Source organism: Mytilus edulis, chromosome 4 (genome assembly GCF_963676685.1).
Source record: "Mytilus edulis chromosome 4, xbMytEdul2.2, whole genome shotgun sequence".
NCBI classification, from domain to species: domain Eukaryota; kingdom Metazoa; phylum Mollusca; class Bivalvia; order Mytilida; family Mytilidae; genus Mytilus; species Mytilus edulis.
The window spans coordinates 5,451,350-5,470,056 of record NC_092347.1 but is presented as its reverse complement, the minus strand read 5'-3'; the positions used below and the strand labels follow the sequence as shown (position 1 = coordinate 5,470,056).

Genomic DNA, 18,707 nt, shown 5'->3' with positions numbered 1-18,707 from the left:
CTGTGGATTCATTATTATTCGTTAAAAATTATCAGAAATCAACTTGTTTAAAGGGAAACTTCGCAAAAAAATCAAAAATTGATATTATGTCCATTCTGTATAAAAATTCTCAAATTTATAGATATTAAAGTTTTATTCCGCTAGATAAGAGATCACCATCGATTTAAAATTTTGAGTATCAATTCTCTGCGTTCCGCCATTTTGTCATCTTCTACGATAAAAAATCACAATATGTCTATAAACCACAAAGGACCAAAACTACAGTAACCGATGTAGTCGTAATTGCGTGTCGATATCTTGTCAATCGTACGGTTGTTTTATCTGACTAACTAACTTGATACGGAAAATGTTCCTATTTTTTTTTTAAATAACCATAGTCTGTTATTTTTAAACTGTTAATATTGGAATTGATTAAAAAGTCAAAGTTCAAATCATAAATAAGTGTTCCGTGAAAATTGTTTTCGAAAATGTAATTCGTTCATAATTCTTTAAAGTAATAAACTTTATTCAAATAAATTCGGATCTTCCCTCATCTGATCACCAGCATGGCTTAAGGTATTACTCTCAAAGGTATTGTGAGGGGTGTGAGGTGACACGTCCAGGTATTCAAGCGATTTCCTGTCGGGCTTGCAAGTCCATGCATCGTTTCACTTCTGTAGGTATTGATCGGTGTACATGGCCGATAACTTATAACTTTCCGTTTTGAACTATCAGGTTTATAATATACATCTCTGTCTTGCGTGTCCGAAAGTGATATAATATACTAGTCATTACTTAACTCATACGCTTGTTTATAAATAACATTTCTGGTGTAAAGAATATTATTTATATATAAAAATATAATTTATAATACATAAAAAAAAAAGATTTGAAGAAATAAAAATCTATTAACATATTTTTTCCAAGGGTGAATTTAGGAAAATGTAATATAAACTCGTTGTCAATAGTAAAGGACAGATTGGAACATACCAGAAATATTGATTTTAAAAAATGTACGCATTTGCCGACGATTCGTTTATACGCCTGGATAGAAAGTTACGGAACTATAGCGCAATTTAAATTATATACATGTATACATTGAACATAAGAAAGAAACATACATTTTGTGTAAATTGGGGTAAAAGTGTTGTAAATAGACTAGTCCACGTATGCCAACAGTATGTAATCAACGAATTCGATAGACTATTGTATACCAAAAGAAGAAGAAGAAGAACGAACTATACAAATCAGTTGAAAAAGGCTTTAGTTAACTCATCAGATGGATAAAAATACAAATACTATAAATACAATTGGAAGTTTTCGTTTTTGCAATTTGAGAGTAAATGATGTATCAAACGTTCAAGAATACGCATGTAATATGTGTCACTGGATAAAAAAAAAATCATCCTCAACACCTACTTCCGTATGGAACTTCCCCTTTCAGTGACCTGCAAATTTAACAGATTATACACTTTCTAAGATTTATATGTCCAACAACGACCCACTGCTCTACATGTGTTACTAACAGCCTAAGATAGCAATTCTTTTGTTAGGTCAATTCTCTTTCGTACAATACCAGAAAAAATGGAAAATAAGTTCTTTAAATTTTGACTCTGGAATTAATACCATTTTTTCGTGCGACAAACTTTATTTCTGGCGATGAGCAGACATGGGCGGAAAACAATAAAAAGATAGGTTTAATATTTGTTCATTCATCTAACATATATAATATGAATATCATTTAGTACACTTCGTTCTATACAAATGCAGAATATACCATGATGGTTTGATTTCGTCAAAAGATATAAGAGATCTGACAAATAGATTATCACTTCGATATTGCAAGACACCCATTTATATCATTGCACTTTTGCATACCAAACTTTCGCAAAAAGATAAGTCATTTGATTAAATAAGAAGTTGTGGTTTTGTTTACTTGGGAGACACTTACCCAAATGAAGTGGACTTAAGCAGCTATATAAGTCACGGTATGGCCTTCAACAGTGAACAAAATTAATAATATATTGTATAATTCAACTAAATGTGAACATGGCTGTGAGTTAGTACGTCTGGAGCTCTCCCTCTATGGCGCTTGTACCTCGGAAAACTTATACAGCATGTTTCAAGAACAACCGGGTTCAGACAAACTGTTCTGAAATCGATATTGTCACTAATGCATTCACCCAATTCAATATTACCATCAAAGAGAGTAAATTCGGGGCAACAAAGACATTCCGTCAATAACGGCATAACTATGCATTTAGTACACGAACACCAATCCGGCTGTGTTAAACTGGCGAGGGTTGCTAAGGATATCTTGATTTCGGGAACTAAGTTCTGCAGCTTCCATTTTATGGAGCTCTTCTTCGGTATACTCTGGCTCTAGTGCGTACCCAAATTGGCCATACTCGTCAAAATCTGCCTCTCTTGACCGGACTGGAACCACTGTTAGTACTATCAACCTCTTTTTTTTTTTACTATCAACCTCCGAACAAGACATTTTTAGTTATTTTACGATTTTATGATTAATTTTGGGACAATATATACACTGTCCTATAGAAACAAGCACGCACAAATCATGAGAGAAATATATGTGATTAAAATTTAATTGAATTAGCAAAGTTAATATCCTTTGGTCTCGAATGTATGTTAACTAATTAATGTGTTTTTTGTAGGCTAGCTCAAATCCTCATCCAAATAATATAATCTATATATCCATTCAGTGTAACAGTTATGGGAAGGTCTTTTGTGAATTTCTTACAGATATTAGCTGTTGTATTTTAAATGGAAGAAATACCCTATTAAATGACTACACCTATGTATCTACCCGCGGTCTGAGCGTTGTGGATTACTGCGTAGTACCGTACGAAATGCTGGATATTTTCAATAAATTTAAAGTTACAAGAACTAGTTTAATTATAGAGCAAATATGTGCTAATGGTAAATTTGATCTTCAGAAAATAATTCCAGATCATTCTCTACTGACTTGGGAAATAACGTTGAAATTTAGTCAAAGTAATAAAAATTCTGCGCAACCAAAAAACAATCGTACAACTAAAACCAAATATGACATCAAAAATATACCAGAAGACTGGCTCAGTTCGGAATCTGCTCTGAATGATATTGATATTATTATTCAAAATTTGGAATTTTCAAATGTAACGCAAGACAAGATTAACAATATGTATGATGCATTTGTGAATGTTATTAAAACGGAAATGTCTACAAAATTATCATCTAAAGTGATTGTCTTATCCGACGGCGTAAATAACAAAAGAAGGAGATGTAAGAAACCTTGAGTTAACTGAATTATGGAACGACGTTTGTGCATCCGAAAAAATATGGATTAAGTGTAAAATTCAAAATCAGAAAAAGTTTTTTCGACAAGTATTTGTGAATAAAAGGAAACTATTTGATAAAGCGGTTCAAAAGGCAAAACGCCAATATTGGTACTCCATGCAGGAAGAATTGAGTAATTCGTGTGGAAACCCAAAAGAGTTTTGGCGAAAAATTGGAAAAATTGGTGTAGGTAGTGAGCGCCAAAATTATATTCCTATGGAAGTAAAATTAGATAATGGTCAAATTTCTAGTGATAAAGATGAAGTTTTAAATAAATGGAAGTGTGATTTCTCTAATATGTTTAATAGAAATGATGATAGTGATGTAAATATATGTGAAAATGATGTAGATGTTATATATGATGATATGTTAGATTGTGAAATATCTGTGGAAGAAGTATTTAATGTTTTAAAAAGTTCCAAAAATGGTAAATCACCAGGATATGACGAAATACCAGTTGAATTGTATAAGAACCAAACTATGTTAAATGCACTAACTAGAGTATTCAATATTTGTTTTGACTCTGGTAAAGTTCCAGCAATGTGGTCAAAAGGGATTATAACGCCTATTCCAAAAAGCTCAACATCAGATCCGAGAGATCCCTTGTCGTACCGTGGTATAACTTTGGCACCAGTTTCCTACAAATTGTATTGTGGAGTATTGAACTCTCGACTAACATATAAGCTTGAGGATATTGACTTCTTATGTGACGAGCAAAATGGTTTTAGAAAAGGACGTAGTACTGTTGACCATTTAAGTACATTGGCTACTATTATAGAAACTAGAAAACTTCGTAAACAATCAACATATGTGGCATTCATTGACTTCAAAAAAGCTTACGATTGGATAAATAGAAATTTATTATTTTGTAAATTAAAAACACTTGGTATTAGTTCAAAAATGTTAAAATCACTTTATTCTCTTTATAACAATGTACAGGCTTGTGTTAAAGTAAATGGTAACTTAACCGATTGGTTTGACGTAAATTGTGGTCTAAAACAAGGGTGTATCCTTTCGCCTTTATTATTTAATATTTATATTAATGATCTTGTTGATGAGGTCAAGAAATTGAACATAGGTATAGACATTGAAAATGATAAAGTTAGCATGTTGTTATATGCAGATGATCTTGTTTTTATCACTGAGAATGAGAGTGATTTACAAAAAATATTAGATGTTTTGAATATATGGTGTTGTACTAATGACCTAACTGTTAACTTAGAAAAATCTAAAATAGTACATTTTAGAACACAGTCTGTATCTAAATCAAATTTTTCATTTTTGTTTAATGGTAACAATGTAGATATTGTTTCCCAATACACATATTTAGGTTTATTGTTTACTGAGCATTTAAGCTATGATAATATTGCAAAAGCAGTTGCTAAAGCCGCCAGTAGATCGTTGGGTCTGTTAATATCCAAATGTAAAGCTAATGGTGGATTTCAATATTGTACATTTACAAAATTATTTGATACACTTGTATGGTCTGTAATAGATTATGGTGCCTCTATATGGGGAACACGTGATTTTTCATGTATAAATAGTATTAAAAATAGAGCCATGCGTTTTTTCATGGGTGTAGGAAAATACACGCCTAATATGTCTTTGTATGGTGACATGGGCTGGATGCCATGTAAAATCAAACAGTGGACTAGTGTTTTTAGAAACTGGACACGTTTTAATAAAATGAATGAAGATAGAGTAAATAAAAAAGTGTTTATATGGGGTAACACATGTAAAAAAGTCAAAAATTGGCATTTTAGAGTAAAAAATAAGTTTAAAGAACTTAATATGGAATATTTGTGCAATGGTGCTATTTTGAACAAGGATTTAGTTAAGAATATTGAAAATGTATGTTTTGAAAAATTTAAGGGAGAATGGTATGGCAAGATTATGTCAGATGATAAAAATAAATTACGTACATATAGAATGTTTAAAAATGTATATGGCGTAGAAAATTATTTAATTTTTAATATACCAGGTAGATACAGGAGTGCTTTAGCAAAATTTAGATGCGGTGTACGTAGCACCCATCAGAATTGAAACTGGTCGTTATGAGAATATTGATATTGAAAATAGATTATGTTTTAACTGTACTGATGACGTTGAAGATGAAAAACATGTTTTGTTAAACTGTCCTGTATATTCAGAGATTCGTAATGTTATTTTTAACCATGCTAGTATTGTTGATGAGAATTTTTTACATATGTCTGATAATGAGAAATTTATATTTCTTTTTACAAATGAAAATATGGTATTTTATACTGCCAAAATCTGCTATGAAATTTTAATAAAGCGAAAATGTATTTTATATTCGTGATAGTTGACTTAAGTTGTATTTGTATTATAATTTTTAAAAAATGTTTTATAGTCTCTCATAACTCTTTATAGAGTGGCTCTTGTTGTTAATTTGTGTTTTAAAAAGCTGTATATTTTATATGTAACAAGTGGTGAGACTTTAATAAAGTATTTGTCTTGTCTTGTCTTGTCTTGTAATAATCCCTTCCTACCACACCAAGATTTAATGCCGAGCGGTAGACATATTAAGTATAATTAAATGAACAATAGATAACAATAATTAATCATAAATGTGCGAAGATTTAAAAACATTTTTTTTCTTTATTCGTACAATTATATTCCGCTTCGGTAGAGTTATCTTCAGATAGTTTCAGATATTAATTAATACATGGGTTTCAAAAGTCTAAATGTAAGTGTTCTCGTACATTTTTTTGCCTAATAAAGACAATAAAAATGATTTGGTAAAGCTATTTCTAATTTCTAAGTTCCCCTTTTTTATGAGACTTAAATCAAGGACAAGAGGTGTATATCATTTTATTCTGACACATGAATTAAGTTTCCCGTCTTTAACCGAAAACTGTTTATTTCTTAGTAAATTAATTTATTTTAATTCAAATAAATAATAGCACCAAATATAATTAAATAATTCCACGGCGATCTATTTTTATTTGTCACTTGTATTTTTAATGTGTGTATTAAAATGCTTTTTATAATCCACTGATCCGAATAGACAGTCACACCTGGCAAGGTGTGCCCTAGAGGCGTGGTTAAATACCGAAGTGCAAATAACAATTTACCTTTAAACAAGCCATCTACGAGTATTGCCACAGAACCGTGAATACACACATCGTATAAACCTAGTCATAGCAGAGATAGTAAAAGGTCAATAAGAGTACACCAACATATTGTCTTTACAGATTATTGTACTTTAATTTGTTCACCTTATCAGTCCGAAAATGCATTAATTAAAAATAATTTTATAACTTTTTGTGTTGTCTAAAAAAATAATTCGAATATATACGTTTAACATAGAAAATTTATTTCATGAATGTGTACAATTGCACGTCTGTGCGTTTTATCTTCTTATTATCGGCTGGTTATTAGATAAAGCATAAGTCAGCGGCGCGCTTACGATTACGTTAAAATATGATTAAAAACCAAGACTTTTAATGATTGTATTTTAAATCCCGGCATGCAAAAACCAGGAGAAAACGTCACGACCTACAGGAAGTAGTTAATATTTTTTCATTAATTATTGAATTTCTCCTTTATTACTGCACATTTAGCGATAAAACTTTGTGAATATATATATTATGTCATTATGAACATATTTAAACCATAAGAAAAAAATCGCGAATTTTCCCTTTAATGGTCAAGAATGCAAAATTATTTAACCGAAACTTTTAAAATTGTCTAATTCTTTGAAATTTGTTATCTAATGTCAATGCCATATCATCAAGGTAACCAAAATAATTATTTGTTAAAGAGTTATGCAAATGAATGATATTTGTAGATATACTGATTTCCTTTCATAACTTTTGAATACAATTTGACAATTTTAAGGCCAAACAAACCTTCAGCACATCTACATATACCTTTTTCAACCGTCCATATTTCCTATTTTTTACTGATAGTAACATTTTAACCCTTCCTGTATACATACAGTTAAACTCAATATTTCAAAAGAAACAAATGATATGTATCTATGAACAATTTCCTTAAAAAAATGTTACCTGTTTTGATAAATTTGAGACTTGCAATACATCCTCTTTTGTTAAGGTCTTATTCTTTATTTCCTCCTCTTCTATAAACTTTACATCCTACAAGCAAGATCATTTTTGAAATGTAAGAAGAATTTATTTTTAAAAATTTAAAGATTTTACTTAGTGCTACTGAAAAACTGATTCAATATTAAGGTAGGTCATAACTATTTACAATTTGTTAAAGCCCTGAAAAAGTAAGTATCCACCAGCCAATATCAGGTCATCAAAGAATCCATAATTTTGCCATCAAGAATAGCTTTTGTAAAAATGTTGTCAATTTAGGGGGATGTATTTAGGCTGGATATTATTAGAACCCAACTAAGCACTTAAAATGAAAATCAAGGGCATAATATATCATTTACATTATTTTACAGTTCCTTTTTACAATATTTGTATGAAGTACTAGTAACAGTCGATAGCTACTAGTAAGTTATATGTTGAAATCATTTAACATTTTTGCAGGTCATTTCAAAAGACAGATAAAGTAAACCTGAATACCGAAGATTCATTATCATTTGTTGGATACACGTGGATTTCACGGGTACCACTGAACAAAATCAAATGTTCAACAAACATGCAAGTTTTCCTTAGAAAATTGGTATCCACGAATATAAATTTAAAAATTTAACCATCCTGAGGGAAGATTTATCATACCAAATTCAATGCAGTGGTAGAATATCTTTTAACTAATGCATCCATTTAAGGATTCATGTAAGAATAAAAATAGTGAATGCAATATTGACTGCAAATTATCAAAACTTATCTTTAGCAAATTTTTAAAGAAAATTCCAGTTCATTTGCATGATCTTCAATAACATGTATTTTTTCTTATCTTATTCATTTCTACAGTAAATCCTTTTTCACTGAAACTGTCAGAAAAAAACATGTTTTAATTAAAATTAAAAAAAAAATAATTGAGGGGAGATAAATCAGATAAATTAAATACCAAATATATCATTATTATATTTTCTATAAAAAAAACAATTAAAAAAAGTGTTTTATGATCTGAAACTGAACAATTATAGCTTGTTTCCAATATCTTATTTCAAAATCCCATATCAAATTTATCATGCCCTGGAGAATATTTGCTGTAGCTGTAAAGTACCTACCTCCTGATCCACAACATTGGGACAAATATCTGCTATAATTGTTTCCATGTCATCTTTCAGTGCTGTTATTTCTACATTGCAAGTTTCTCTGTTGGTTTCTATAAATTTGAAAACAAAACTTGACAATTAAATTAAGTTATCATTTCATCATCTTTAGCAAGGCTGAATGTTTGACAAATACTGATACTTTTAATTTATTATTATTTGTGTTCTACAAATTTCTAGGATTTTGTGGATACATGTAACCCCCCAATTTAAATGTTCAACGAAAGATAGGCTTGTTTGCAGACTTGATTGATTGATTCTTGCTTGCTTAAAGTCCAGTGACAATTATTTATAATTTTATTATATTGTATAATTTGACAGTGTATTCAATAGATTTTTCTTCCTGAAATATTCTTATGAAATTAATCAGTTTCATGTAAACTTAATGCTCACAAGGCCTATAACTAATAAACACTAACACCATACCAAGTTAAGCAAGAAACAGATCAACTTACATGTTTAAATTGAAAAAGGGCAGAAATAAGGAAAATCTCAATGCAATTGCCCACAAAACTTGGCACAGAAAACACAAAAAATAATGTAGCTACCGTAGTATTACTCTGAAAACATAAACTCTTTTGTTTATAATAAAATCAAGATTGTAACATACCAAATTCTGTCCCTCCAGTCTCTTGTAATTTAGCTAAAGTAGCCAGGATTGGCTGACATAAATGTTTGCCACCAATACACACTCTGATCTCTCTAATTGTGTTGATTTTGTGACGCATATCTGCCACAGCTCTGTATATACAGGTAGAAAATCTCTGAACGTTCTGGGCAAGCTGGTCTGTAAGATATAGTTAAGTGATTAATGCAATTCATTAAAATTATTGGTATAAATAATATGACTGCAAATAATTACTTTGCTCCTGACTTAATGTTTAGACATATATGTCTTTTAAAGTTACATGCAGGATCCAATGTATCAGCACAGCTAGATCATAGCATAGTTTTCACCATAAATAAACATAAATGACCTCAAGCAATGCCTGAAAAGCCAGCACTTCAAGGCATAACCTGGCTGAAGGAGCTAGGGAGTAGCAAAAAGCATAGCCCAAAATATAGTTTCTCGGACTGTGGCAGCCTGATGTTGTACATGGAATGAAGAGGACTAAGTCAAGTAAGTCATAATATTAGTCACATTTATTAACATTACCCATACTATGAGTCAGATATTTACTTTATTTAACTGATTATGAGACAGTAACATAACAAACCTGTAGTTCTGACTGGAATGACTACATTTAACATCCTCATCTCATCAGCTTTTGTTAGTCCTAACATAAAGGCTTCCTGTAGTTCTGAGTTCTCCACATAAACATGTATAATGGTTTTCTGTGGCAATGAGCCACCAGGGGTCACAAGCACCTTGCTATCACTTAATGAGGATTCTAAAACAAACAAATACTTTATTATTCTATACAATAATTGATTGCAACTATAGTTACCAAAACAATGTCACACATTTCCCATATTGTGCCTTTTTAGATTTAATAGGTGAAATAAAAATACATGTAGCAATTCAACTGTTTCAATACTGATTTTAGAATAAGAAGGATGTAATTTTCTGACCAAATATGATTATTAAAGTAACGATGGTTTAACCAACTCTTTTAGAGATGCTTCCATGCCTTCTCTCCTTCATTTTGGTCACTTACTTTCAGTCTCCCATTTTTTGAAAGATGTTGGTCCAACAGATTTCAGTATATTTTCTTTGTCTGAAAAAAAAATCCAAATAAGGATCACATAGGGCATATATTTGAAATTTTAGCATGTTACAAATAAAATATTTTTATTTTACATCAAATTCCTACTGTGATAAATCAGTATTGAGGTGATGTCATCAGTGTCGATCTTTAGCAAGGGTGTCTTTAAATCATATGATATTCTGACTGAATACATCAACAGAATGCACCATAATTCCACTTACATGTACTGATTTTTTTTTAACCTGAAGGTAATTATCAATGTTTAACCAGAAATTTAAAAAGCTTTGCTTACTGACACAGCCTCAGAGAATTGAAAATAAATTATATGCATGCTGTGAATGACTTTAGCAATGGGTATAAACAGGATGAAATTTAAAGTGATTTTACCTGCTAACCTGCTATAAAAGTGTCAAAAAAGCCAAATATTTATCAAGTAAGCTGAAAACAACTGACTAAATGAATAATTATGTTATGGAACACACTGAACACAGTGTAAACACATGTGCATGATTAGGGATACATTTTTCAGGGTAGAGATTTATTTCATTTTGATTTGATTCATGACATAAATACTCAACTGTCATAATGAAAAATTCTTGAAAATAGTGTTTTAAAATTTTATTTTTTTCTCTTGCTTGAAATCCCTTTAATGTATATTTCCTTCACTAAAAACGGATATATTTGTATAATATAAAAATCCTCCCTCTATCCAGAAACAGTGGTGTAACAGAAAATCATTATAACAAACTGTAAAATCATTTGAAAATCAGTTGCAATTGCTTAACCTCAAAAGATTCATTCAAGGCACAAAAACAACAAACATAAAATTAATAGACACAAATCACTGAAATTAGAGTACTCACGGTTACTGAAAGCTAGTTCAAAGTCAATTATAACTTATATAAATGAATCATGCATATTCTCCCAGACTTAATTTTTTAAATGATTTGTCATTGTGATAAAACTCAATATAAAATATTTGACAAAATGTGAAAGGACCTTTAGTGAGCAAGCTCAAGTACTTCATATCCCCTCAGGTTCAGTTCTGAATTCTTTTATTGTACAGCCACTTGTATTTTTTCTTTATCTTTGAAACTAATATTCTTTATTCTTTATTTTTGGCCCATTTTTCTTTATTCTATTAAATCCATCCAGACCCTCAATTACTGGATTATATATCATGAATTATAAATGTAACATTTTGTGATATAAAAACTTACCAAGTGGTGTAGCAGTAATTTCTTCTTGAGGCCAGAGTAAGATTAAACAATCAAACCCTGTTAATTTAGTAACATCACCCAACTTTGCTGATAAGTTAATCTGACCAAGATTGATCCTCAGCCCTTGTGTAGGCATGTCTTGGAAAAGATCTCTTATGTCTTTTGGTGCTGGAGGGTGTTCAATAAGAGTTTTTTCAGGTATATGTTCTACAGGAAGAGTCATTTCTGATGGAGGTTTCTTATCAACAACAGGTACTGGTAAGGGTTTTTCTGAAACCTGAGGTGCTCTTGATTCTGGTAATTCTGGTTTTGTTGGTAATCCAAGATCTTTCAACAGAGCATTCCTGTATGCCTCAACTACTTTCTTAAAAACCTAAAATAAATCAAAATATATGTAAATAACAAAGAAAAATAGCATAATACAATTTTTCTTTGATAGAACCACTTTTTTTTTTTTTTTTAGAAATTTCTATCTAAAACCTTTAAAGTTGATTCACTTAAAATCTAAAAGTAATAATAATTATGTATATCTTACTGTGTATATCCCTTCATCTCTGTACACCACAACTTTAATTTGAGACAGCTTTGTACCTATACACTTCTTTCTAAATTCACCAGTAACCTCTGACATCATTGTGGCTACAACATCGGGTGGAAAATCAAGTGCACCTGCACCAAGGACAGGGAATGCTATAGTTGTATAATTTCTCTTGTGAGCTTGCATCAGGCATTCTTTGATAAAATCCTTTAAAATCTGAAAATAACCGATATAAAATATATTTATATGTATGGTATCTTATACCAGCTAATGGGAGGTTTGATAGACACATAGGTTTTTTCAACTGGTTGAATTAACTTGGCAGTGAATGTCTGAAATTTTATTACACATATAATTACATTCCTTTCATTCTAGACTTTTCATTTCTAATCTGTTTCCAGTCTTTAATGGTATTGAGATCATTCATCTTAATATATGTTGTTCAAGAATTTTTTTTTTTTATAAAAACAACTGGTATCATAGAATACGAGCATAAAATAACTTAAAAGGAGTACAGGCAGTAACCCTAATAAATGGCCATTAATGTTTTTTTTTAAAAGTATTGCCAAACAAGAATGTGTCCTAAGTACACGGATGCCCCCTCCGCAGTATCATTTTCTATGTTCAGTGGACCCTGAAAATGGGGTAAAATCTCTAATTTGGCATTTAAATTAGAAAGATCATATCGTAAGAAACATGTGTACTAAGTTTCAAGTTGATTGGACTTCAACTTCATCAATCAAAGAGCTGAAAGCTCTGAAGAAAAATGACGCCACTGTCTCTAATATTGGGATAGTTTTTATGCAAGTCTTGATTTTCACATACCGTAATTAGTTTAACAATGCAACATGTATGGTGAGCATATAATTGATATTCGTATATGTGTGTGTGTGTGTGAAGTGAAGGTGACAACTGGCTGGTTTTTAAGACAAATGAATAGGTCAAGACTAGCTGAATTGTACAAATAAATACCGTAGAAAGGCTTGTATATTTCTCACTGGTACATAGTCTGAATCCGGGTCCGTTCGCTTCCATTCATGTTTGCGCCCACTCATTTTCACCCCCTTTCACTTTCACACCCTACATGTTCGCACCCAATCTTAATTGGTTTTGTGTTTAATAACTCCGTAAGCAAGTGTTTTCTTATAAGTATAATTGTTGTCATTGTCTCAAAATAAAGTGAGACAGCAATTTTGTTTTTGTGTTGAATAAATCTTAATCATGTTTTGGATAGGGTATTGCTAAAAATAATAATAATCCTTTCTAAATAAAGTGGTATTTTGTCAACGTTTTATTTTGTGTTGAATAACTCTTAATTATGTTTTGGTTAGTTATTGCTATAACTTGTTTCATTGACTTGTTTCAAAATGAAGTGAGATTCTGACTATGTTTGTTTCTGCGTGTTGAATAAATTTTATCATGTTTTGGTTATATTAGTGGATTGCTATATTTTGGTTTCTATGTTTTATTGTTTCGTTGTTTCAGATCAAAGGGACCAAGCTGTTAAAAACAATTATCTTTTGTGTTTTTTCCTTTAAAATCTTCAATGTTTTACTCATACCAAGCTATAAATACATTCAGTATTTACACCAAAGCAATTTAAAACAACAACCATGATTTTCCAATTATTCAACTTGAATTTGAATTAAAATTGTCAAAGAATTCTAGTCAAACCGGCACCTAGTTAAATTGGCACATGGACATATCAGCACCTGGTTAAAATCGACACCTGATATAGTCAATTCGTCACCCATGTTAAATATATATTTTTAACAGTATTTTAAGCAATAGGGTAAAAATAACAAAGGGGTTGCCAGATTTTTTTTCAGTATTTAAGCAAAAAGAGTTAAATACTAACTTTCACATTTTTGGGTGTTCATGTACATTTTGTATATATTTATTTTTCTCAACTAAATGACTTTTTTGGTGTATTTTTAATGATATATATATATGAGTAGTCCAAATAATTATTACGTCTGGCAAGGCTTTTTTAATTTTATTCTGGAACACCTTCCTATGACCGCAAGGCTATGTTAATTTTTTTCTAGGACGCCTTCCTACGAACGTCGTAGGAAGGCGTCCCAGAAAAATAATAAAATAGCCTTGACAGACGTCATAATTATTTGGACTAATACATGAGATATTGGGTATTTTTCTGCATTATTTTAACCAGTTGAGCATTTTACAGGATTGTTGGTTAATTGCTGTTTAAACTTTACTGAAAAAAAACCACCTTAAATTTGCTAATTATTTGGCATGAAAGTTTGATTTATTGAAAGGGACTCATAGTTTTCCATTTTATTTTAATAATACAATTAGACAAATTGTCTTATTGTTAAAACAACAGCTTTGGTAAGGGCTTCGTTGTTTACCTTTATACACTTAACATATTCACTTTCGTTTCGTTGTTTACCAAAATACACAACAACATATTCACTATGTACTTGGTAACAGTAATTAATTAATTGAATAGAAAATATTATAACAAATATTATTGGATGCCGAATTGACGTCGAATAGGTGCCGATTTGACTAGATGCCAATTTAACCAGGTGCCGACTTGACTTGTACGTTTCAATTCCTCTGCGATCGTTTGCGGTATTTTCTTGAGAAAACCTATTTTCCATCATCAAAGAGAAGAAGAAACTGCTTTAAAATGATTCTGGAACGCTTCATGATTGTTAAAATAAGTTTAATTCACTCAAAAACAATTTTAAAACTTGCGATGTTTAAACAGGAAGTTTCAAAAGCACGTGTAAAAGAAGAAATTAACCGGTGAGAGAGAGTGGAAATCCGTATATGACAGATATCCCTATAGTACGACTTTGAAAGTAAAACAGTTCAATCCTTTTGTAAAACAGTCTTTAATATACCTATCACATTAATGTTTGAAGGGTCTTAAGCTTATTCAAACCATATAAGTCGGTATGAAACACCAAAACGGAATGAACAATAACCGATTACGTTTTGTAGTTTACAAATTCTAAAACTGGTTCCCGTCAAACTACAACACTTTGTTCGAGTGTAGTGGAATACAAGCAGAAACCAGTGTAAACTGGGTCCTGGCTGATTTAATACTACACAATGATGCATAATGATAACACAAGCAGATTCCAGTTTGTATGGAAAATAGTAAATACGAAACCATGCGCGGTAGGCAGAGAAATGTAATGAAGTTCAGGTCGGCAGTTATGGAACAATGACTGCGTCATTTTCCAAAAACTACCTGGACCAAAGAATTTAACCTACCTCAACCAAAAACTTTAACCTGAAGCGTGACAGACGGACGAAAGAACGGACAGAGAGACAAACAAACGGATGGATACATTACCAGAAAACTCAGACCAGAAAACATAATGCCCATAAATAAGGCTCAAAAATCAGGTTTTTAGTGAATTCATTTACATTTATGACATCACAAATACAACAATAATGACGTCATCAATAATAATCTTTTTTAACACTGTTAACTGAAACATCATCACAGTTATAAATTTTCCCATTTTGAGGACCAAAATCATCAATTGGTGAACCCATCTCCTTTCAATATACAGCCATTAGAGAGTTAATGTCAAAGATTGTAAATTTGTTTTATTGAATTATCTTAAAGTACTACAATTAATAACTTGACAACAGCTCTCTAAAAGCAGTTTGCTAATTCATTGAACAATATGGGTTTGTAAAAATACTTACTGCAATTGGGTAAATTATATGGACTGCAATACAAAGAGGGAAACACAATCATGTGAAGTTACTATTTATTGGAGCAATCATTTAGTAGTCAAAAATATTCTTAATATCTTTTTTAAGTATTCAAAGAAATATCAATATTTTTAGCTAAAATTAATATAAGAAGAATTTAGTGTTCAGTCACAAACCTTGACACTTCTCTGTTCATAAAGTCTTTGATGTTTATCAAATCCTTCCAATGCTCCATGGAAGACAGATTTACACTTTAGTTTGTATCCCCCTGTCACTATCACACCTCCAGCCTTAGTCCCCTTCACATATTTTCTCACTTCTTTTTGGATACCATATCCTGCAGCTTCAAGGATTGACTTTGAAACAGCTCCATTGTTTAATTCAAAGTCTCCAGAAGTGGAATTTACAATTGCATCAACCTGTTGAATAATGGCAAAATTATGTATTATTTATTTGGCTGTTCAATTTTCCTCACAATTTTCAAATATTTTGGTTTTATAATAAACATGTATGAATCTTTAACACAAAATAGTCAAATGAATAATTCTCAAGAAAATAACCATTATTATTGATAATATTTTCTTTCTTTTCAAGTTCAGATAAAAGTAAAATTAAAATTTATAGTTTGTATAGATTGTGCTAAATGGTACTGTAACATGATATTCTCAATCAATGCTTTATTGAAATTATCTAAAAGTCTTGACAAATTATAGAAGTATTTAATGCATAAAATGTTATCTTAACAGTTAATAACAATTGTTTTAAAAGTCTTAAGACATGTCCCCATTACATGATTACACCTTAGTAACTGGTAAAAAAAAATACAATGTATTAAGAAAATATCCTATGCAATTAAAAACTAAATCAAAGCGCTGTAAGCACTGTAGGCAAACATAATTATGAAAACTGTGGCAATGTTGCTTCAACTTTTTTTTAAAGATTTAAAAGAACAGACATTAAACATGACAGAAATGCTTGAAATAACCAGTATTACAAAGGGAAAAAGTCACATGTTCATTTAATGAATTAATCATTAAGGCAAATAATTCATATTTTATCAAGGTTTTCAATAGCAACGCACATGACCATGAATGGTCATGCCTCTTTCATGAGTCAGCAGTGGTACAAATTTGCAATGATTGCAGTTCTTCTAGTTGATCGTAATTGTTCTTATTAGTTGACTGTTAGTACATGTTAGTAGTTCAAGTTGACTTTAGTACGAGCTTGTAAAAGTATGAATAGACTTGCTTCCCTGGAAAGAAACTAAGTTTGTGTTGTACAGTACAAAAGTTATGAGACACAAATCAGACAAATGTTTACTACTACAGGGATCAACGGTGAGGTCTGACTGACCTGTCCATAGTAAATGTAAATGACTCCCACCTTCACCCCAAGTCCATAATGTCTAAGTTTGTAATAAAATGACAGGTGTAAGGGTCTAGCAAAGTGATATGCATATGTGTCGCCTATGAGATTGACCTTGTATGTCATTCAATCTTTTTTGAAATGACAAACAGGAATGAATATGGTTTAGGCGTTGGTATCTCAATCTTTTACAAGTTCTCAAAACACACATAAGAGGGTGTGGGGTGATCCTAGGGACTACCCCTATTTTTCATTTGATTTTTTATATTGTCCCATACATGAATATAAATGGTTTATGGGTGGGGATCTCGACCGTTATCAAGTTTTCAAACAGGAGGTGTGGGGCCCCAGTGACTTCCCCTATATTTCATTTGATTTGTTATATTGTCCAATACGTAAATATATATGGTTGAGGGGTGGGGATCTCATCTGTTTCTAAGTTATCAAACAGGAGTGGGTAGGGTGACCCTAAGGACTCTCCCTATATTTCATTTGATTAGTTCTCATACATGAATATATATGGTTTAATTTAAAGGTGGGAGCTCGACTGTTTCCAATTTCTCAATCAGGAGGGGTAGGGTGACTGCAGGGACTCCCCCTATATTTCATTTAATTTAGAGTTGGGGATCCCATCTGTTTCAAAGTTTTTTAACATGAGGGGTAGGGTGACCACAGGGACTTCCCCTATATTTCATTTGATTTATCATATATATAGTCTTATACATGAGTATATATGGTCAAGGGGTGATGATCTGGAATTTTTCCAAGTTCTTAAACAGGAGGGTGTACAGTGACCATAGGGACCCCTTATAATTCATTTGATTTGTAATATTGTCCCATACATAAATATATATTGTTTAAGATTGTGGATCTCGACCGTTATAAATTCTCCCACGACCTCCACCTATATTTCATATGATTTGTTATATTGTCCCATACATGAATATATATGGTTTAGGGTGGGGGATCTTGACCGTTACCAAGTTTTGGTCATTTTGGTCTCTTGTGGATAGTTGTCTCATTGGCAATCATACCACATCTTTTGTTTTTGTATAAGAAACTTCCAGCTATTTTAACTGACCTATCAAAATTGAGAAGAAAAAAATACCCCTTGAAATTGCAGAAATATGTTTTAACTTGAAAAGCATTTAACATGCATTACCAACATTTATCACTGATAAAGAAAATTTATACTGTTACCAGGAACATATATATTGTTAGATAAACTGTTCCCAGCTGTCACATTGGATTTTGACATTAAAATTGGTGTACAAAATATTTTCTGCTTTTTCTTTCTTTTGGTTTTCAATTCTAGTGTTTATATTTATTTACCATTCATTGTCACCTGTCTGGATTTTTTTAGTTGAAAGCCAAAACCCGAGATTACCCTTATCCGCTTCCGGAATCGGATCCGATATTGTAATGTCTTCTCGCGGCAGCCATTTTATTTTCAATGTTGTTTTTGACAGATAGTGAGATATGATATTGCTCAAATTTACACATTATTTATCGGCGATTTTCTGTATAAAGCTAGCGGTTGAACAAATTGAACATCGCTGTCATGAATAGTAATGATGAAAATAAGTTTGAGATTGTTTATTAGGAAACTGGTAAAAATGTTTGCAAAGTTATTGTTTTTC

At 31.2% G+C, this 18,707-nt stretch overlaps 1 protein-coding gene across 4 annotated transcripts in view; it reads right to left on the bottom strand.

The window, feature by feature from the left end:
* LOC139521670 (uncharacterized) overlaps positions 1–18,707 on the bottom strand; it is a 41,214-nt gene that overhangs the window by 10,781 nt on the left and 11,726 nt on the right. For all 4 annotated transcript variants that reach the window (XM_071315173.1, XM_071315174.1, XM_071315175.1 and 1 more), the window contains exons 6-13: positions 15,879–16,121; positions 11,998–12,216; positions 11,463–11,835; positions 10,192–10,251; positions 9,751–9,924; positions 9,144–9,320; positions 8,489–8,586; positions 7,350–7,436 (exon numbers count right to left, since the gene is read on the bottom strand). In XM_071315173.1, the coding sequence (XP_071171274.1) occupies positions 7,350–7,436; positions 8,489–8,586; positions 9,144–9,320; positions 9,751–9,924; positions 10,192–10,251; positions 11,463–11,835; positions 11,998–12,216; positions 15,879–16,121 (1,431 nt within the window). The remainder of the gene's footprint in view (positions 1–7,349; positions 7,437–8,488; positions 8,587–9,143; positions 9,321–9,750; positions 9,925–10,191; positions 10,252–11,462; positions 11,836–11,997; positions 12,217–15,878; positions 16,122–18,707) is intronic.